Here is a 22,952-nt window from a genome sequence, read left to right as displayed (position 1 = left end):
GCAGGGGTTCTCAGACCTGGTGGGTGGGAAGGTGAACTCGGTATAAACGTCCACCAAGATGTTAGCTGCACCAAACCAGCAATTGCACTAGTAGGAATTCATCTGCAAACATCCTATATAATAAAAGGCCAGCGACCATAAGCGTAACGACCGGAATGACTGCTCGACCAGTTGTCATGAGGTGCATTGACCACTTCTCAGTCCCTTCCACCACCACCTCTTCCCCTACCCGCCCACCCCTACAGGCTCCAATTGCAGCATGGCGAACAGGGAAGCATGGGCAAACCGAGGTGAGTGGCTGTGGGGCGAGACTGGCAAGCGGGTGAACGGCAGACCTCTTGGTCCCTCCCCCCAGCCCTCAGGCTCCGGGGAAGCCATGCTGCAATCAGAGAACAACAGCAAAGTGGGGGGGGGGGTGCGCAGCAGCAGAGAGGGACTGGGGACTGGCGAGCGGGCAGAAGATGGCCCTGATCGCAGGCCAGGCCTAGGGACCCTACTTGCACACGATTTTGTGTGCTGGGCCTCTAGTGTTCATATAATTGCACACATATGCAATGCATTGTATCATTGTTTGAAATAGCAAAAAACTTGGAAATGACCTCCAGTGATGGGGACAGGTCATGTGCATGATGGTCTACCCACACAGTGCCATCCCAGGCCACCTTTAAAATCAGTGAGGCGGGTCCTTGCATGCAAATAGAGGTGTGTGCCAATGTTAATCATGAAGTGGAAAGAGCTACATGGGAAAGAGTGTATAAAATATAGTATATAGTTTAATCCTATTCATAAAAAAAACAGTGCATATAAATATATGGAAAGTCTCTGCAAGAATTCACAAGAAACTGTTAACAAAGGTGTCCTGTGGGAAGTGAGACTGGAAGGAGGCCCCGTAATTTTAGTGTGTAACCGTCTGTTATAGTTAGACATTTTTATCACAACCTATTTTTTAAAAACCCAATTTTTTTTTAATGTGGCTTCTCTTTGGAATAATCACAGTTTTAAGGGTCTGGAGCACCCACTCTCCTTGTTTCCATGAGATAAGCTCTGTGCTGATTTACCCCTGGAAGTTGGGGTTTTGCAGTTTCTTATAACTTGCAGTAACTCCCGGCTGGTCCCCTGTCTCCTGCCTCTGCTCAGTGACAGTCTATTCTCTGCCCTGCGGCCAGAGTGATGCTTGTGAAACGTACATCTGACCAGCCACTGCCTCCTGGAGTCCTCCAAAGCCTCTCTGTCTCAGAATAAAATGGAAAGTCCTGCAGGTGGCCACAGACGCTGCAGGACCTGGGCCCACCTCTCTGACCTCCTTCCCTCTGTTCTCCTCTCCAGCACCTCCAGCTCTTTGAGGTTCTTCAAACACACCAAGCATGCTCCCTCCTCGGGGCCTTTGCACCTGAACCCCTGAACGGACCCTTCTTTCCTACAGCATTTTCTTTGCTTAGAACATTCCTTTACTTCCTTCAAGGTTCTTGACAAATGTCACCTTCCCGGGCCACCCTTACAGAGGAAGACCCTGTCTTACTTCCTTCTCCAAACTATCATCACCCACCTGTTATAAATGTTTGCATATTGCAGCTGAATGTTGCCTATTGATTTGTTTATTGTCTTCTCCATCACTCACATGTAAGCCCCATGCTAGCAGGCATCACATGGTTTATTAACTGCTAAATGCTCAGGGCTTCGCACAGCGCTTAGCACATAGTGGATCCTTGATAAACAGAGAGGGTATGAACAAATGATCTTACTTCCACTCCTCTTGGAGGGAGGGAGGCAAGCAGTAAACCATTGAGCAGTAACAGAGAGCTGGCCAGCGTGAATGAGAACAGCAAGGAGCATGGCTGCTTTCTCACTGGGTTTACCTTGAAGAGGATGAGTTCAAACTATGGGTTGGTGATGGGCCCCTCCCTTTTACAACAGTGCTGTCCCAGGTTGGGCTCACTCTCTTCCTGGGCCAACCTGGCACTCTTCCAGACCTCCCTACCTTACGAATGTGTCCTTGACTTGCCTTCTCTGCATTCCCTCTGCCCATCACCACTCTGACTCCTGCTCTCCTGTTAGTGCAGTAATTTACTCACTGGGGTCCTTGCCTCCATCATGCCCTGTAATGCCTCACCACCCCTCACCCCCCACCTTCAGCTCTCCCTGCCCCTCACCATGACTTTATCTGCCTCCTCGATCCCCAGCTCCAGGGTCTTTCCTCTGAAGCAAGTTTACCAGGCGGAACACACCATGCCATTGACTCCTCCACTGCAAACCCTAACCTCCCATCTGATCACGGAGCCCTTGGCCTGCATCCAGTCCCTCTCCTCCACAAGACCTCAGGGCAAGGCAGGCTACTTGACCCAGTGCCACACACCCAAGTGATATTGACAGAAGCAGCATTCTGTCCTCCCCAGGATGAGGGCCCGACTTAATAGAGCTTGGAAGAAACCAGACATCCAGAGTGGAAAGGAATCACTAAAGGTCTGCTCCTTAGCTTGTACTCATTCTTAGCCTATTTACAGGCAAAGTTAAAAGGTATAAATAACAATAACAACAGTAACAATGATAACTTGCTTTTCTAAGTTCTTTATATACATTATCTCATTTAATCCTCACGAGAGGCCAGTGAAGTGATGCCATTACTCTCCCCACTTTTGAGATGAGAAAAGTCAAGCACAGAGAGGTGGTAACACTTGCTCAAAGCCACACAGCTGGCAAGTGATGGAGCCAGAATACAAGCCTGGCAAACAAACTAGAGAATCAGATCTTACCCACTCGAGTTTATTAGCCCAGAAGACTGTTTCAACACTCCCCTTCCTATTTCATGAGAGTGTAGTGTGACAAGAAGGGCATGGGTCATGAGTAATGAGAGCGGGGCTCTAGTTCAGTGATTTAGAAAATATATAAAGGAAGGGATTGGAGTCCATGAGTTGAAGGTCCTTTTCTGCCTAAATGTAGACGGTCTCATTACACACCGGCCCCTCCATCACACTGGTTTCGTATTTCGTCCCAATAGTGTCATCCTTCTGCTCCAACCAACTACACATTCACAAGGATCACCAGCTGGCTTCCTTCTCAGCAGAACGACTATTGTCCCAAGGATCAACCAGCCCCTCTCCTGGTTGTATCTTATTTTATCTTTATCATTACCATTAGCACTCTTACTCACAGGATCCAATTACTACCAATTTACAGGAGCCATACAAATGCTCCTGTTGAATGTAGAGTCCATGAAAATCTGATGGTACGTTGATTGAAATCTGATGCCCATCAGCTAAGGAATAAGGATGTTTTTGCTGGTTTCATATACCTCAAATTTTATTAGGACCAATGCCATGAAAACTGGAATCTTCCACTGGCAAAAGCCATTAAACCAGCAAAAAACAACTGTATTTAAGGAAGAAAACGATTTCTCTCCATTTATTTTTCTTTAAACATTATTTCAAAAAAGGGTTGAAGAATAAAAAAATCCTAAATTGTCACACAGCAATAGTAAATTGAGAAATTATATAAATAAACCTACCTTATAAGGCGACTAAAGTAGTATCTGAGTATAACTTTAGCAGTTATTCCTTTTTCTGAAGACTGCTGCATCTTTAAAAATGACCTCGTGCTTAACCAGCCACTGAGAGAAAGAGAAGAATAGGCACAGGAACTGTTTATCGGTGATAAAGCTCATTGGTTGATTAATTTGGTCTCCAAGTCAAAACAACAATCTTTTTTTTTCTTGCTTATGCTGCAAGCCCATGGCCATCCACTTTGGGGTCAGCCACTTCCTCACTGTGGACCCAGGCTGATGGGTCATGTACAGCTTTGTACAGCTTTGTCTCCCAGACAGTACTGGGATCTACGCGGCTTCACTGTCCGCCGTCACGTCTCTCACTGGGGCTCCCTCGGTGGTTCTCAGACCTTTATGGTGGCAGCAGCTGGAGGGCTTGCACCAGCCCAGGTGTCTGATGCAGTGGGTCTGGGTGGGGCCTGAAAGTCTGCATTTCTAATGGGCTTCCAGACGGTGCTGGTGCCACTGTGCAGGGACCAGACTCTCAGAACCACCGATGACAGGCACAGCCCTCTCCAGGCCGCAGACCGAGCCAGATGAGAGGGGGCACAGGTTTGGCGTTTACTTGGACATCTGCAACTTCAGAAACCTGGGTCTGTGCTTTGGTTATCTCAGGGCTGACCTGATGGCTTCTCTGCTGTCCCGTTTCCCCCTGATGGCCCAGGATGACCTGTGGCCTCTCGCGCCCTTCATTCTTCCCTCCTAGAGGCAATTCTGCAGCTTGAGTGTTGGCTTAGGTTCCATCCACCCCGATCTGTCCTTGGCAGCCGCCCTCCCAGGGCTTGGAGCTCTGCCCATCAGTGCCTGCAGCATATGGTGTGTGGGGGTTGCCTTGTTCTTATTAGCCTCCTTTGCAGGGAACAGAGCTCTGGGCTGTGGGCGGACTTCCCTACCCTCGGGGCTGCCCTGGTCTCCTGCAGCTGGATTTCGCCTGGTTAGACTCAGCTATGCCCTGTCGGAAAGTCAGGGTTCCGTATCTCTGCTGGGTTTGCTGCGATAGTGGATTCTGACCCTTGCCTGTCTGGGCTACTCTCTGTCGTCACCTTGGCCACCACCTAGCACAGTGGTTCTCAACCTTCTGGCCCTTTAAATACAGTTCCTCACATTGTGACCCAACCATAAAATTATTTTCGTTGCTACTTCATAACTGTAATGTTGCTACTGTTATGAATCATAATGTAAATATCTGATATGCAGGATGGTCTTAGGTGACCCCTGTGAAAGGGTCGTTCGACCGCTAAAGGGGTTGCGACCCACAGGTTGAGAACCGCTGGCATGAGCTGTTGCCCAAGTGGACAGGTTTCAGCTTATTCTGTACCTACTTTTTCTGCATTGCCCCAAGAAACTATCACACCAGAGTCCTGAGATGGAACAATGAAGGAATCATTTCAACAGCTATTTACCGAGCAGTACTATGTGCCTGGCACTGCTTTTGGCACTGGGGGTAGCAGCACAGAAAACAAAATATCCTGCCTTACATTCCAGTGGAGACAGATAAGAAAGGAAGGGGAATGTTGGGGGTGGGGGCAGAGATGCAGCTAAAATAGTTAGATAAAGAGAAAATGAAGTAGAGAGTGCTGGGTGGCTCCATTTTTAATAAGGGGATAAGAAAGGCCTTTCTGGGCAGATGCCATTTGAGTGAAAACCTGGCAGAGAAGAGGGAGCACATCACCGGGATATTGGGGAAGTGTTGCAGAAAATGAATGGTCATTAGCAATCTCTTACTATTGCTCATCAGGCTCCTTTTGGGGCCCCTCCTATTATTTCCAGCTTCCAAAGGTGGGGACACCAGTTGGCCTAGGATGCAGCCCTGATCTGTCATTCATGCCCCTCCCAGCATGATCTGATTCAGTCCTGTGGCTTTAAAAACCGCCTGTATCCCATCCACTCCAAGAGTTCCGTCTCCAGCCTTGACATTGCCACTGAGCTCCGGACACACAGAGCCAGCTGCTTACTTAACACGTCCACGTGGGTGTCTAAAAGGTCCCTTAATCTTAACTTGTTCAAAACAGAAAGCTTTCCTCCCCAAACCCTGCTTCTCCTCTGATCTTTCCCACGTCAGCTACTAACATCGCCATCTGCTCAGTTATCAAAGCCAAAACCTAGAAGCTGTCCTCAACTTCTCTTTTCTTCACATTTCACATCCAATCCGTCAACAAGTTCTAACAACTCCACCTCTGAACTGTATCTTGAGCATGGCCTTCTCTCGATCCCAGCCACCACCTCCCAGACCAAGCCTTATCGCTTCTCCTCTGAAATGCAACCGAGGTCACCTGATTGATCTCCCTGCTTCCGCCTCTGCCCTTCTTAGATCTATTATTACCACGGGAGCCAGAGTAATCGGTTTAAAAAGTCAGATCATATCACCTGCCACATTAAAGCAATCCAGCGACTTTCCCTTTCACAAGACTCCCATCCAACTCCTTCGCTTTGCTACCAGGTCCTCGGTGGCGGGCCTGCCCCCTCTCCTGCCTTCGTCTCTCCCTGCTCCCTCGACCCACACTATGCTCGGCCTTCTTTCTGCTGTCTGTTTCCCACGGATGCCTCAGGATGCCCCGGGGCCTCTCAGGCCCTTTAACAAGGCTCACTCTCTCCTGCCTTAGTCCTTTGACACTAGTTGCTGCCTCTGCCTGAAACATTCTCGTCCTGGGCGTTCTGGGAGCTGGCTGCTTCTTACCACTCAGGTCTCAGATGGAACAGCCCCTCACCAGACAAACCTTCTCCAACCTCATGAAACAAATACCCATGCTATCTCCTTCTTGGCTATTTCTTTCCTGACATTTATTACTATCAGATTGCTTCTTGTTTATTTGTGTCTATTGCTGGTTTCCCATGCATGTACGCACACACTAGTGGAAGCACCATGGGAGGTCCTTGTTTGTTTTATCCACTGAAGTAGCTCAGGACCTAGAACAATGCCTGGCAATTAGGCATTCACTAGATCAGCAGTTCTCAACCTGTGGGTCGAGACCCCTTTGGGGGTCAAACGACCCTTTTACAGGGGTCGCCTAAGACCATCGGAAAACACATATATAATTACATACTGTTTTTGTGATTAATCACTATGCTTTAATTATGTTCAATTTGTAACAATGAAAATACATCCTGCATATCAGATATTTACATTACGACTCATAACAGTAGCAAAATTACAGTTATGAAGTAGCAACGAAAATAATTTTATTGTTGGGGGTCACCACAACATGAGGAACTGTATTAAAGGGTCATGGCATTAGGAAGGTTGAGAACCACTGCACTAGATCCTGGCTGGATGGATGAATGATTAGCACCTGATAAAAAGAGCTGCTATCTGTCATCACCATCTCCCTGTGAAGGACGGGATGCTTAAGTCAGAAGAGGTGGAGGCAGGCTAGCACAGTGGCTAAGACATAAACTCCGGAGCCAGACTCCTTGGGTTTAAATCATGGGTCCACCAGGACTATCCCCCTCAATCTTAAGTCCCTTCTCTTCAAAGTGGAGATTTTGTGCTTTCTCCATACAATGGAATATTACTCAGCCATAAAAAAAATGAAGTACTGACACCTGCTACAACGTAGATGAACCTCAAAAACATCATGCTAAATGGCCAGAGCCAGGCACAAAAGGCCGCATATTATACAATGTGTTTATATGAAATAGCTGAAACAGGTAAATCCATAGGTACAGGAAGCAGATTTCCAGAAATGAGGGAGGGGCGGGGGGGTTGCTGGGCAGTAACTTCTCAATGGGCATGAGATTTCCTTTGGGGATGATGAAAATGTTTGGAACTAGATAGAAACAGTGGTTGCACCACATTGTGAATGTGCTAAATGCCACTAAATTGTTTACTCTAAGTGGTCAATTTTAGGTGATGTGAATTTTACCTCAACTAAAAAAATGGGGATTTTAACAATGGTCCCTACTGCACAGGGACGTCTTGAGGATTAAAAGAGGTGATGCTGCAAAGTACATCATGAGGTACCTGACATTTACCAAACAATTAAGAAATTTTACCACTCGGTAGTTATTTTAAATAGACATAGCTTTGTGAAACATCATATCATTTTCTTTCCTTGTTTCACATTTTACTATGGTAAAGTTTAACGGGAAACTTTATCATGGATTTGCCTCAGCCCACGAACCAGAATTTGAGAACCACTGAAATAAACATTTTGAGAAACAGAATCACCTTTTGTGAATGGCCCATTTTTAGAGCCATCCTCACGCATTTAGTAAACTGAACATACAAAGCGGGGGAGCGTGTGGCAGCAGTGCTGTGCCGAGATGGACAGGAGCCCAGGGCAGGTGGGTAAATGTGAGCCATTCAGCTTTTCTCACTAAAGTGAGAATGGCAACCCATACACACAACCCCAAACAAGCAGCAACAACATGACAGCAGGAAAAGCACCGTATTACCTGATCAGGAAAAATGTGTCAACCCCAAGATAGAATGGGCCACTCCGGGAGTAAAGGTAGAGCGGGTTTTTAAGCACTCTGGCTTTCCATTCAAACACATTATCTGTAACAATCATAAAAAACAGTGTTTATTCGTTCAATAGAAAAAAAATCATGTGATTTTATCTTTTCAGAAAAACCAGGAGAAACACATTCAGCTTTCAGTTGTATCGGGAGGGTGTCATGTATCCCCATACTTCACTTACGAGGGGATCTTGGAACAAGAAAAGGGAGGAGACGGAGTACCTAGTCGTAGCTAAGGCTTTGCGCGCCTCTGTGCTCTCAGTGGCCTCAGCCCCCTTAGGACTACAGCAGCATCACCTGCTCATGGACCCGTGCAGGTCTCTGGGACGTTCTTCACACCCCCCTCAGCTGCCCCCCAACTCTGATGCATGCATCTGGCCTCCGGGGAGACAGTGCCACTGGGAGTACTTGATGGGAGTGCTTCGGGAGTGTAGCAACGGGGAAAGGTCGAGAAACATTGACTTTACTAATGCACAGTACTTATCTATGCTTGCCTGTTTTTCCAGGAGAAAAAAAATAATGTCAGTTTCCGGCATCATTAATCATGATGAGAGGGAGCCCAGCTGTTTGGACAATGAGAATACAATCTCAGGTGTCACTATTCACTTGGTAGCCAGGTGCCTGATTTGTACCTCGGAGGAGGCAAAGCAGCCACTGGACACTGGCCTGGAAAACTCATTTATGGGAGGTCCCAGCCACGTCTCTAAACCAGAGGGAAGCTGTGGCCTCCCATCCTATGGCCCAACATGATCCGCTCACACAAACATGCTCTCCTCCTTGACTGCTCTTAGAGGCCCCTCGGCTCTCCGCACCCAGAGACAGCCATGCGGTCATCTGACTGGTGTGCCCCGACATGATCCACAGGAGACTCAAGACCCGGATGCCATTCAGGGCAGAGCACGTGCTTCCTGGCGTCGTGGTGGTCCAGATGGCTGGCACATTCTTCTGCCAAGAAAAGCATCTCAGAGCCCGGTCCACGGCTCCTAGGCATCCTAGGCGAGAGCAGAGGTGTCACTGTCCCCCTGAAAGCCAGACCAACCCACCTGCCGCCCCACTAACAAAAACCAAAACACACACCAGTGATCTTGGCTGTCCCCAGTGATCCCTCACTGTGGTCCTGGACCGCCCACCTCAGTTCTCCACCGTCCCCTATGGATCTGTATGTGGCCCCCTGGACTTAGTCTCCTTCCCCAATGAACCCTGACTTTGCCTAACAGACATGACTTGAGGTTGGCGCCCACACTGCCTTGCACAGAATACACTGCCCAGGTTCAGGCCCCAGGATGCCAATGCCTGACCACAGTCTGGTGTTAGAAAGGGTTGCGGGGAGGGGAACTTAGACATTATTAAGAAAGCACACGAGGGCAGCATTTTGCTAGAAATGGCACCCCTGGTCCTCTCCCAAGAATGAATCACTTACAAAGAACACCGCTACCTGTCAAGGTACAGGCATGAAAACAGAGGGGCAGGCGGCCCAGAGGGTGCAGGCGGCCCAGAGGGTGCAGGCCTTACGTGAGGTATTCCTGGCTCTGAGTCTGGCTATCGCTTACTAGCTCTGTGACTTCTGGCAAGTGAATTAACTTCTCTGTGCCTATGTTTCCACATCTGCAAAAGGGGAGTCAAAGTAGGTCTTCAGTCATAGGATTATTGTGAAGAACAAATGAGGTAATATCGTAGCGACTAGGCTCACTATTTTAAGCCCTGTTGCTTTAAGGATAGTTCATCCCTTCTACTTAATTTATTCCCTGCATTTTTCCATTTCAATTTGACTCATCATGAGAGCCAATCAAGTAGCTAGAATTGTGGAACAGGAGCCTGAGGAGCTCAAGCTGCCTCCAAGAGACTCAGATTTTCTCCCAGATGTAGCTTGGCACCTTAAACACTGTGGGCAACAGAAATCCCTGCAGAATTCAAACTTACAAGGGACAGCTGGCTTATAACCAACCTCTGGAAATCCAAAGCAAGTTCTTAAATGGAAGCATGTAATTGCCTAACATTTTGAGGGCCCAGCCATAACTATGCGTTTTTCCACTGGAGTCGCTCTCAAATGTGCACGCAGCTCAGCCTCTCATTAGGAGGGCTTTTCACTCCCCAGCAATTGGCAGAGCCCCAGCACAGTGAACCACCCTACACCAGGGCCCCGTGGCTCCCCTCAGCGCCCCAAGGAGCCACAGCCTGGAGGGCGAGACGCAGGATCTGGGCTCAGCCAACTTCCACCAAGTTTCTTAGCCTCCCTGGGCCTGTTCCCTCACTTTTAAATTAAGCACACTTTTTGGCAGGGTTCTTGCGAAGATTCGAGAACGTTTGTCAAACATCTGGCCCAGCGCCTAACTTGGCAAGCAAATCCTGAATACATTTTGCTATCATTATTTTTTTTCCATCTACTTGTGGGTCACACTTAACTAGCAGCAGCTTATACAATCTTCTGAAAATAACTGCTCACTAGGGAAGACAGCCTTTCTGAGTGCCATTCCACTAGCGTGGAAGTGGAGAGTATTATCAAGCACAGGAGCACAGGGGTGGGGGGGGGGGCTGATGACATGATGAGTGTGGTCTAAGTGGGGGGGTTCCCAGACCATCACCTGAGATCTAGTTAGAAATGCAGTCTCGGGTCCAAGCCCAGACCTGCCGAGTCAGAATCTTTGGGGGTGACAAGCCCTCCAGGAGATTCCGATGCTCACCAAAGTCCAAGAACCGCTGACTGTGATAGAGCTTTAAAAACCACGGCAGCCCCTCAAGTCTCTCGGATATTACTGGGGGCCCACTGTAAGCCAGGAACACACAGCAGGAGCCCTGACCGCCGGGGGCAGCGGCCACAGCTCTTTACTTCACGAAAACATCCTCGAACACTCGCTCATTTTTTCTCATCTAAATGGTAAAGGACGGCTCCTGTAACAGGAAACCACACTGAGCAAATGCAGGGATTACTCAGAGGATAAAGAAGCAGGAATCTGAAATGCCCCGTCTGGCTCCAAACCTCCAGAAGACGAGGGTCTTATGTTGATTTGACCCGCTGGTGAGTGTGAAAGTGGAGAGAAGAAAATGTTGGACCCTAGGGGTCTCTCCATCTCAAGTTCTATTTTCAAACATTCAGGAATGTGATACTTTGCTCCAATAAAATGAAATGAAAAAAAAAATTTCTATAGCAACAGAACACAGAAACCCCCCAGTTTGAAGACACAGTCAAATGTAGCTGTTAAAAAGCTAACAAACCTCCCTAGGTGGCTCAGTGGATGGAGCGTCAGCTTTTGGACTGAAGGGTCCCAGGTTCGATTCTGGCCAAGGGCACATGCCTGGGTTGCGGGCTTGATCCCTAGTGGGGGGCATGCAGGAGGCGGCTGATCAATGATTCTCTCTCATCATTGATGTTTCTATCTCTCTATCCTTCTCTCTTCCTCTCTGAAATAAATAAAAATATATTTAAAAAAAAAAAAGCTAACAAACCTTTGGTTTCCCCACCATAGAAAGTGTCATTTTGGGTGAAGAAGCTAAAGTTTTAGTAGCCAGTTCCTGACACCATCCAGGAGCATCTGCCCTAAATCTTGTGATCTGGCCTTAAAAAGCAGGGCTCTTGGATAGCCTCCTACCGATGATCAGCAATGGTGGGCTGTGATAACTGTAGGCTCCCCCCTCAGTGTGACAGAAGCATGCAGCTGGTCCCTGGAACCCAGTGGACTGCAGCGGGGTCAGTGTTGCCAAGACCCCTTCCCACCCCCACCCCCAACCTGGACTTAACTGAAAAGATGAGGAAAAGAACCACAAATTAGGAGGAGGTAAGTACATCATCTCATTTAAGTCCTTCAACAAATCCCATTCTATGCCCCCATTTTACACATGTGGAAACCGAGGTTCCTAGAGGTCAAACAACCTGACCAAGGGCAGAGTTAGAAACCAGGCAAGTGTGAATGGGGACTAAGCTTGAGCTCTCTTTGCCACACCCACTGTGGAACTTTCTACACGGCAGCCGAGCAGCTGGTCATGTAAGGAACAACTGAGGGGTTCTGAGCCTTGGGGGAGGTCATCATAACTGTCCCCAAAATCTGATGGGGCTGTAATTGAAACAAGAGAGCAAGTAGATTTATTTTTGGAGGCCCCAGGGGGCCAAACCCGGGCCCAGGGGTAGAAAATACAAGACAGCAGGGACTGACTCCACAGAAGCCTCGCACCCAACACTTCCCATCACGGTGTCATGATGGGGTCACAGGGAGCCCCGGACTGGTAGCCGGCTTCTGATCTGAGGACTACAAAACATGTTTTTTGTTGTTTTTCTTGTTGTTGGGGTTTTTTTTGATGTTGCTATTGTTGTTGTTTTTGCCTGGAGAGCCAAACAGAATCTGATAAAATCATGACTACAGCTTCCGCATGGGACGATTCCCTGATGCCACTTTCTCACATATTCATATTCTTCTGGTCCATTCATTGAAATTTTGTTTTACTTTTATCCCCCTAGTTGGAGTAAAGGAGGGACAATTGTGTAGACGTACAGGGGCCTTGCCAAAAATTATATCACGTGTTCTAGAGGTATTGGCATGACAAGGCTGTTCTTGTTTCAGGGTGTGTGTGTGTGTGTGTGTGTGTGTGTGTGTGTGTGTTCTCCTCGCCTCGCCATAGGGGCAGGTGGAAATGAAGGCATTGCTCCTGATTTTTTAACTTAAGCACAACAGTGTGACTCATTGTGATCCGCCCTCACTGCATGATGCCGGGTTATCCACGTCTGGCTCAGATACACTCCGCCCGTTTTAATCAGCTGTGCTGCGTGCTCACTCCCCTGGCTTCGTGCACACGTACACCACGTACCTTGGCCGTGCCAGGAAGGTTCTGAGTCATCTGTGAACTGTGACACTGGGAACAGACATGGTGATCATGGGACTATTCCTTAGAGGATCACTGCAGAGGAACCCAAGCTCTGTGCTGACCTAGTCTTTGAGTAGCACAGAAACACTGGGTAACTGTGCCCAGGAAACAAAGCAGCATTTTTAGTGACCTCGCCGTGGCACCCTGATGGGGCACAAAGCCTGAATGGTGAGCAGCAGAGACCCGCCCTCCACGCTGGCACTCAGGCTGCTGGCTTCGCTACACTTAGCACGGCGGGAATTCTTTCCCAGTTCTGTACTCATCTAAGTCCCCTCTCATGAGTGGTAGTTTATTCAAATGCCCACTTTTTCCTCTGCTCGGGGTTCCTGCGAGATGGGCCAGGCCGACCGGCCATTCGATTCTGCTCCTTGGTTCACTCCTCTCTGTCTCTCTCAAAGGCAGGCTCCCGTAAGTGGCTGCATGTGCCCCGAGTGTGGAGGACGCCCCGCGGTCTGACCCCCACCCCCTGGCTGCCACATACGCAGTTCCAGCCAGAGGAAGGGCGAGGCCGAGCAGGGTGAAGAACCTGTAGGGAGAAGAAATCCATGTGTGGCCAAGCCTTCCCTCACCCCAACACCACAACACCAGGACACCACGGTGAGGTGCAGAGAAAACAGCCCAGCAAACACAAAACCACTCCAGCCCTTGCTGGAAGGTAGGTTAGTCTTTAACATTTTTAAGGATTAGAAGTAGTTTTCTAAGAATAAATAACTGAAAGAAATTACAAAGTAAAAGATCAATGGATTTCACTAAAGTTCTTATTATAATTGTAAAAAAATAATAAACAAACAGCAGTGAAAACATCAGAAGATACTTGCAGTTGATACCACAAAGGATTCATATTCTTTATCTATAAATCAACCTTAAAAATCAATAAGCATCCAAATAACACACACAGAAAAGGGAGAGGAGACTATAAATAGCAGATAAATAAACTTGGGGGTGGGGAGACTCATTACCAATTTTTTAAAAATATAAATTAAACCAACTGATTTATCTACCAAATTGGCACAGTTTTTATAAAGGTGAGGCTCCGTTGGTTTAGCATTGTCCTATGCACCCAGAGGTCACTAGTTTGATTCCTGGTCAGGGCACATGCTGGGGTTTCAGGCTCAATCCCCAGTAGGGGGCGTGCAGAGGCAGCCGATCCATGTTTCTCTTTCTCCCACTCCCTTCCTCTCTAAAATCAATTTTTAAAAAATGTTTTTTTAAGTAGCTTTGGATGCTACTTAAAAAGGGTGACAGGGTGATGAAACAGACACGGACGTCTCCTAGCAGGGGGCAGCTTAGGGGAAGTTTTCAGGAAAGCACCTTATCAAATGATTTGAGCTGCGAGCCAGCAATTCCATTAGTTTCTCCTAAGGTGCAAAGCAGGATGCAAACAGAAAGTAGCAGGCCAGATTGCGGAGGTGCTTGTGAAAGCAGCCAGGCCTCAAATAAGAGACATTCACTTTCAGTGGTCACGTGATAGGACCAGGGGGATTTGGGGACCGGATACCTCTCTCGGGGGTCCTTAAACCCAGCCACTTTTGGGTGTGGCTATCCTTCCTCTTGAACTCCTGCATTTTCTTGTTTAAGGTAAATGGTGACCTCCCTGCACATGGAGCCTGGGCCAGACAACACTCAATGACAGAATCCAAGGCTACGTATAGCTGGTGAGTGGAAGTTGGTAAAACAGCCCCGACATACACATCCCAACCAGGTCCCACAGATTCCGTACTCACAGGCACACGGCAGCAAACACGTCGAGGGGGAACATTCCGGCAGCACATCTGGCCACACCCACATCAGGCAAGGAGGACACATTCATTGTAAAGAGAGAGAGAGAAGGAGCCAAAAATGAAGCATTTCTGAATCTTAAAATACCTGCCAAGACCAAAAAAAAAAAAAAAAAGATTGTATTAATAAGACTTTAGTTGCCAATAAATACTTTATACTTTTCCAAGGGTTTTCATATCTCTTATTTCAAAACAAAATTTTGACATCATAAAGGGCAGCTGGCTTTAATATATCTGATTTACAGATGGATGGTTCACAGATGGATGGGGAGAATAGGACACAACGATGTGGAAACTCGTAAGAACTAGGAACGCTGAGCCCAGCTGGAGGTGGACCATGGCTCTCCTGACTTCTCTGCCCAGACTCCCTCATCCTTCCTAGCACACAGCGCTGGGAATGAGCGTCCTGAAGAGGAGACATTGCCAAGCTCACACCTATTTGTGAACAGGTCCCCACAAGAGCGGTAACTACTATGAGATGGAATGACATGATGGAAGCCCACAATGTGATGGGGAAGGGTACTGTCTGAGAGTGAAGCTAAGACGCACCAATTTAGGACACAGCTAATTAGTCACCGTAAGAAAGAGTCTATAAAGGTATCAGTGGTAAGATCGGCGGGCTCAGACCTTACTGTGCCTCAGCATTCCCTGGGGAGCCTGGTGAGTGGATCCTCCCTGCAAGGGTCTGATCCAGTAGGTCCGGGCTGGGGCCTGAGAACCTGCCCTTCTCACTAGGTCCCAGTGCTCATGCTGCTAATCAGGGTGCACACTTTGAGAACCACAGGACCAGGGGACTTCCAAAACCTCCCCAAAGGAGGGGGGACACAGCACAGTTTAACAAGCGGCAACATTGATTGTAAGTAACAACAGTGCTGCTTTTCAGTAAGTGCCCATTAGAAATGAGACACATTCTGGTCATGATTTCTAATCCGTCAACAACCCTACAAGGAGCTCTCTCTCACTCACCGTATGTTACAGACAAGGACAATTCTCATCAGATAAGCTCGTGAACTTGAGCATAACAGTTAAGAATACAGGTTCTACACTTCAGGAGCCTGCACCCACCCCTTACTATATACCATGGGCAAGTTAGTTCATCGCTCTGTGCCTCAGTTTCCCTCTTGATAAATGGAGATAATAAAACCTAACTTGTAGGGTTGTTGTGAGAACTAAATGTAGCAATGACGATAAAGCAATTAGAAGGAACTTGGCCTGTAGTAAGAGCTCTACTAATGTTGTCTTTATTATTATTGCTGCTAAGTGGCAGGGCCAGAACTCAGCCCAGGGCTGTATGAACTTGAAGAATGTGGTTTTTTATTCCCTCATGTTACCTTACCTCACCACACTACATTGCCTAGACTTGCATTCAGGAGGCTTGGGTCTGAGCCAGCTTGCTGTGTGACCCTGGGCAAGTCACTCCACCTCTCTGGGCTTCATTTCCTTATCGGCATAAGGAGGAAGGGTGGGTTGGACACAATGTATTCTAGTGCCCCTTCCACTCCAACACCCACTGTTCCATGAGTCTGGCCAAAGGTTTTCTAAAATGTCTAAGCACTTGCTCTGAATTTATGTGTCCCCAGCTACTTCCTGGTAGTATTTGAATTTCCCAAATAAACTCTCCCACTGAAAAAGAAGTGTACTGACCATCGCCATGTCTGTTCCCGCCGGAAGTTCTATTTCTAATTTTAAAGGAGTCCACTGGCCTTTGTCAATCAACCACTCATTCACGAGCTCTGGGCCGTGGGAACCGGGCCCCAGCCTGATGACCCTGCGTGAACTGAGAAAACCAGCTTCCTGGCCTCCTCCATTCCCGTGGTGACGGTCTGCAGACACCCTGCAAAACCACAGCAGCCAGAACCTTCCTTTGTCACCTCTAACTGCACAGCCCGTGTTGGAGGCCACAGCGAAATCCAAAATCAAGCCGTAAAAGCTTTGTAGTTTATCTACACTGTTGAAAAAATTGTTATTTTTTACCCGAGGCCCTACAGAAAGTAGAAGACAACAGAACTAGGAATAAAAAGATAAAGTAAGTCTCTGGACTTCCAGATGAAATTTCCTTTCCCTTCCATTGTTTTTAAACGTGTACTGTTTTTTACACCTGAATCTTCCCTTCAGCACGGGCTTAACAGCAGCTGAAGAGTGAACCCCCATTGTCTCCAATGGTCTTTCTGCAGCTAAATCCTAGAGGAGTTGCCTCACAGGCCCCAGAGCCAAGAAGAGCAAGTTGCAGCCGACCTCACCTGCATTGCCCCAGGAGTCCTTCCTGCACAGCCAGCAATTTGCTGAAGGCTGAAACTTGAAGCCTTGAGCAATGGTGTCCTGAGCCAGAGGACACAGGAGCCCCCGGTCCTCGCTCAGCGGGCAAACCTGGACGCGGAGAACGCCTCTGGGTCACAGGTTGACACTGCCCACTACCCCACAGATGGTCCAGGCTGGATCCTCACAAAATGATGTTCCTGGCTCTGCCCAGATCCATCACCATACCCACTTTGGAGAGTGGCAGCAACTTTTAAACCTCTAAGTAGCCAAGAAGCCAGAACAATGCTGGAAGGGGTGTGTGTGTGTGGGGAGGGGGGGGGTAACTTGGTTACACTGAAGGCATCATCAGCTTTGGCCTTCAGACACTCGAATCCCTTACATTTCCACCAGGGACAGGGGTGCTCAGGGTTCCACAGGATCTCACCCCCAAACTCCCACTGCTCTGTGCCAAGCACCTTACAGGTAGGAGTGTGAGCAATCTAAGCTCCACCCCTTAACTCCACTCCACTGCAGTCACTCCCTAGAGGGGGCTGGGAGCCAGCTGGGCAGGGTACTCTGGGGTCCTAGACACTGAGAGTGCGAACTGGAAGGGCAGGCGCAGGCTCCAGGTTGGCACCTCTCCTTGGCCCTACAGACATCTCATCCGATAGGGAGGACAGCCAGAGGAAGGCCAGTGGAGGGGTCCCTAACGTAGGGAGCCCAGGACAGCATCCTGGTTGCCTAGGTCTGAGGGCTGCTGCAGACACCATTCCTCCAAAGCACCCACCCTCCTCTCATGTTAATCACAGGACTCTGGGATCCTAAGGGTCAGGGGGGAAGAGACTGAGTAGAACAGAATTGAGCTGTAGAGTTCCCAAAATCAAGTTCAAAGGGACTCTGAAAAGAGACTATTATGGATTGAATTGTGTCCCCCCAAATTTCATATGTTGAAGCCCTAACCAGTGGCTCCCCCGGTTCCTCAGAATGTGACTGGTTCTGGAGGTAGGGCCTTTAAGGGGTGATTAAGTTACAACAGGCCACTGAAGTGTGTCCTAATCCAACCCAACTGGCATCCTTATATGATGACATTTGGACAGACATGAGCACACAGAGGAAGGACCACATGAAGACAGTAAGAAGGTGCCATTGGCAAGCCAAGGGTAGAGGCCTCAGGAGAGACCACCCTGCCCACACCTTGATCTTGGGCTTCCAGAAATGTGGCAAAGAAATTTGTTGTTTGAGCCCCCAGGCTGCAGTGTTTTAAGGCAGCCCTTTGCAACTAGCATAGGCACTCACCAAAGTGCTGTGCTCAATGGGGCTGCACTCAGACAGGGAATCAGGCCCAGACTCTCATAATGAGGCTGCTCAGGTGGCCTGGTTTGCTGGGCTTATCCAACCCCACCCAACGACCCAAGTCAATGTCCTCAGGTCCCAGCAGCACTGAGAAGAAGCACCCACACCCGACTCTGAATCCTGCCGCGGTCAATAAAACCAATTGGCAGCCTGTGCACATTCAGTCGGCCTTAAATGTCTACACTGTGCTAGACTCTAGGTCTACACAGGGGAATAGGAAACCTTTATTCAAGCTGTTTCCCACCGACATCTCATCATATCCACCTTCCCAAATCTTCCCTAACTCAGGCCAGCTTAAGACCTCGCTATAAACATTCCCTTTTCTCCTCCCCAGTGTGATTCCCTTCCTATTCGCCCCAAAGCTCCTCTCCAGGGCTGCCTGTCCCCACCACTCAATGTGACATGGACTGTTTATTTTCCAACAGTTTCCCAGCAGCCTTGGGCACACATTCTTTTCTTACTATCTGAATTATAGGTTTCCCAAAATGAATAACTCCCAATTTCTTTTGATGGTCCCCCAGCACACGTGTGATGTCACACACAAGAGCCAAATAGAAGAATGCTCAATAAATATTTTCTGAATTAAACTGAGAACAGGAAATGGTATTCTATGAAATGTTTTGGATTCCTTTTGAGTTCTTAGTCAGAGAGGCACTTTTGTGGGTAATTCAAGGAGTTCTTATCAGAATCACTCCATTTTCTCAATCAGCACTCAATCAGGGATGGTAGTGGGGAAAGATGTATCCCTTGTAGTTCTAGCACCGTTGTTCTACTATGGAGGCCTCATAATTCTGATTATAATCAGCAAAGCAAGATGAGACCAGCCTAACAGAGCATAGGAAAGAGGACAGTTTACAGCTATTGTAAGGGACTGTTGAACATGGACTGTAAGTAGCTCAGTACTCATTGCTTTGGGCCACTGCAAATGGTGTCAGTGAAATCACCATATGATGTTCTAAAATTTCCATCAGGGCAGGAGACAGAGAAAGTTGAGTCTGGATAAAGTTTGCTAACTCAGTGTTAAGAGACCCTTAAACCAAGCCCCTTCTTTTCAGCTCTGTATTGTCCCTGTGACCAGGTAAGGTCATTGGCCTCATAATTAAACTTCAGCCAGATTCGTCTAATGTTTATCAAGCATGTTCTAAGTGTAGATATGGGCTGAGTCATCACCCTCCCAACTCCCTGTTGTGTTTAAGGGACCTCAGATAATCCAGCCAAACTAGGAAACTAGGTATTAGGTAGTTTTCTTGGTTGAATTGTATTTACCACCCCCCACCCCCCAAAAAAGGTTCAAGCCCTAGCCCCTGGGAACTGTGAATGTGATTTTATTTGGAAATAGGGTATTTGCAGATATAATCAACTTAAGATGAGGTCATACTAGGTTAGGGTGGACCTTACATTCAGTATGACTGATGGCCTTACACAAAGAGGGAAGTTTGGACACAGAGAGACACACAGAACAGAACTCCAAGTGACAACAGAGGTAAAGGTTAGAGTGATGCATCTTAAACTGCCCAGGTCATGGCATTGTGTTATAGGATCTGGAAGGGGAGTAGAATTTGCCACCACAAAATGCCTAAAAGAATTTAGATAAGAGGCCTGGCTCAGAGGGAAAGCTACTACCAGAGATAACTTTGATCTGAATATCCCATCTGTATTGCAAGGCAAACATCTAATCACCAAACATCATTCTTCTTGTCCTATGAATTACTCTCCTGTCCTTTGAAGCCCTACGCCCCTATCCCACTCCTTAGCCCAAGATGGCTTATAAGCCTCAACTGCCCAACTTGCCTTTGGGCCTTGTATTTTTATGGGAAGTATTTTTCAATATTCCCCATACATATGGAATTAAAATGTTTTCTCCTGTTAAACTATCTTATGTCATTTTAATTATTAGACCAGTCAAAGAACTTAGAAGGGTAGAAGGAAAATTTTTTCCTCCCCAACAATCCCTAGGAAATGGAACACAGTGAGTGACACTGAAATATTCGGATATGAATTGTTCGGGCCTGTAACTGGGTTTGTAATCATCACATCCAAATTTTATCTGGAATCTCAACACTCTGGTGTTACATATTTTCATTCTCAGGAACCCACACAAAGTCTGTTGGTTTAAATTTTATAACATCCTACGGCAACCACACTGTGCAGTTTTTTGCAATATGTTCTGCTCTGCCCCGAGTCTTTGTCCCTCTCTGTGCAATGCTGGCTCATTTCTTTTTGGCTTATCTGCTATGGTCTCCATGTGTGAACTCCCTGCCCTCCTGCTCCAGATGAGTGAAGTCTGCACAAACAGCTTCCTCCTGTGATTGCTGAGCTGGTTACCCCCACACTGTGGGGGAAATATTGGCAACCCCATCAAAAGCTGTAAGGAATAGCTGACAAATCCTTTCCAGATGGGAACCTTTTCCCCTGGGCAAAGACCCTCCCATTTCTATCTACTACCTCTGTGCAGAGCTGGAGAAATGACTTGGCAGTGAGGACTGAATTATATCCAAGTCAGCTCTGCTCACCCTAATCCTTTCTCCAGTTCCTCAGAAAATCATTAAAATATCTTTGCAAAACAGAACAAATTGATAGTCACCAGATTGGAGGGTGTTGGGAGGCTGAGTAAAAAGGGTGAAAGGGATTAAAAAGTACAAATTGCCAGTTATTAAAATAGTCATGGGGATGTCAAGTACAGCACAGGGAATACAATCGATAACATTGTAATAACTGTGTATGATGTCAGAGGTGCTAGACTTCTGGGGGTGATGACTTCATAAGTTATATAAATGTCTAATCACTATGTTGTACACCTGAAACTAATATAATATTGTATGTCAACTGTAATTGAAAAACAAATAAAATATCTTTGTATTATAATAGTTTCTACTTTCCCCTTTTATTCTAATTTTATTTTCCCATTCAATTCTGACTAATAAGCTTAGCATTTAAAAAACTAGGCTAATTGATAAATCTCTTAAATCATATGAACATTAACTCAGATTTAGGGAGTCATTTATTCACTTGAAATGCTAATTTAATAAAACTCTGCAAATTTATCTTTGTTGCTAGGCTATTTATGACTTATTCAACAAGAATTAAAATTAAAATTTGATTTATTACAATCGGTTTTCTTTTTAAAAGCACATAAAATATTGGGCTAGATAAATAATGTATCTGGAGCTCTAGGGATAATCATAAATTCAGAGGAAAATTAAGGTTGTTGAAGACTAGCTGCAATATAAACACTTAAAAGAGGACTTTTAATAATGTGTGTGATATTGTGACACAATAAATATATATTAGATCTTCATCCCCAGTTCCTGGTACAGAGCTCCTAAAGTCCTTGGAATTTCCTGAGTGTTAGGGGTGAGAGGAACAACTGCTGTTATTCATAATACAGTAAACTCCTTTCAACCATACTTGAGGTTATGCTAATGAGGGGACCTAGGGCGGGGGGGGGAGGGGGGGGTTGCTGAAAGAACCAACCTTGTGATTAGAGGGTTGGAACTTTCAGCCCCATCCCTGACCTCTAGAGGGGGTGGGAATTGAGTCAATCACCAGTGGCCAACGATCTAATCAATTGTGCCTAATATAACTCCACGAGAATCCTAAAGGAAGGGGTTCAGAGAGCGTCCATGTTGATGAAGACACTGAGGTGCTGGGGGTGGAGGGGGGGTGCACCCTGAGAGGGCACGGATTCTTCCACTTGGCTCTTTCGGAGTTTTGTCCTTTGTAATAAGCCAGGAATAGTAAGTAAAGTGTTTCCCTGAGTTCTGTGAGCCATTAGACTTAGAGCAAATGATCAAATCCGAGGAGGGTGTCATGGGATCACCTAATTTGCAGCCAGGTCAGAAGTGGGTAATCTGGGGACCCACTACTTCCAACTGGCATCTGAAGTAAGGGGACTGTGCCTTTAACATGTGGGGTCAGCACTACCTACCGTTAATTAGTGTTAGAAATACACAATGTGAGGGGGAAATGCACACCTTTGGTGTTAAAAGCGTTCTGTGAATAGAGAAACAGAACGCTTTGTTTTGTTTTTAAATATTTTTAAATTGATATTTGAGAGACAGGAAGGGAGATGGAGAGAGAGAGGGAAACATCAATGTGAAAGGGAAACTGAATGGCTGCCTCCTGCTCGCCTCCTACTGGGGATCGAGCCTGCAACCCCGGCATGTGCCCTGACCGGGAATTGAACCTGCAACCTTTCAGTGTACAGGATGACGATCAACCAACTGAGCCACACTAGCCAGGGCTGTCATGTTAGTTCTTATTTTGGTAACCAGAATAAACCCAAGAGTCAACAATTTTAGGCTTTAAAGCTCTTCCTTTGAAAATTTTGAACGAGTTGAGGAAATCAAACCAGTTTTCATGCGGACTAAAATGTATACATTCTGCAGGTTAAGATCCAAAGTGTTTGGAAGGCCACTGAGAGTTGGATCCAGACTGACTGCCTGTCCAGCCTCTCTATAGAGAGAAAGAGGAGACGTATGGGGAGATTAAGTGATTTCCCCAGGATCACACAGCTGGGAGGTGACGACCAGGACCAAAGCTGGGCGCTTACCACTAATCCATTACCACACATGGGCCTCACACAATCCTAGTTCATTCTGGATGTGGCAGCTGACAGACCTCCACACATGGGCCCCAGCACAGGACACTCGCAATATAGAAACCAGACACCTCGCCCTAGCTGGTTTGACTCAGCGGATAGAGGACCAGCCTGCGGATTGAAGGGCCCAGGG

General features: G+C 47.1%; 1 protein-coding gene across 1 annotated transcript in view; it reads right to left on the bottom strand.

The window, feature by feature from the left end:
• Positions 1-22,952, bottom strand: part of LOC102439947 (O-acyltransferase like protein-like) — a 45,715-nt gene that overhangs the window by 10,002 nt on the left and 12,761 nt on the right. The window contains exons 5-9 of the mRNA XM_006087186.3: positions 14,575-14,716; positions 13,156-13,376; positions 8,809-8,988; positions 7,934-8,036; positions 3,503-3,604 (exon numbers count right to left, since the gene is read on the bottom strand). Of these exons, the coding sequence (XP_006087248.1) occupies positions 3,503-3,604; positions 7,934-8,036; positions 8,809-8,988; positions 13,156-13,376; positions 14,575-14,716 (748 nt within the window). The remainder of the gene's footprint in view (positions 1-3,502; positions 3,605-7,933; positions 8,037-8,808; positions 8,989-13,155; positions 13,377-14,574; positions 14,717-22,952) is intronic.

Source organism: Myotis lucifugus, unplaced genomic scaffold (assembly GCF_000147115.1).
Source record: "Myotis lucifugus unplaced genomic scaffold, Myoluc2.0 scaffold_36, whole genome shotgun sequence".
Taxonomy (NCBI): Eukaryota; Metazoa; Chordata; class Mammalia; order Chiroptera; family Vespertilionidae; genus Myotis; species Myotis lucifugus.
Note: the sequence above shows the minus strand (reverse complement) of the source record. Positions and strands in the feature narration are given on the sequence as shown.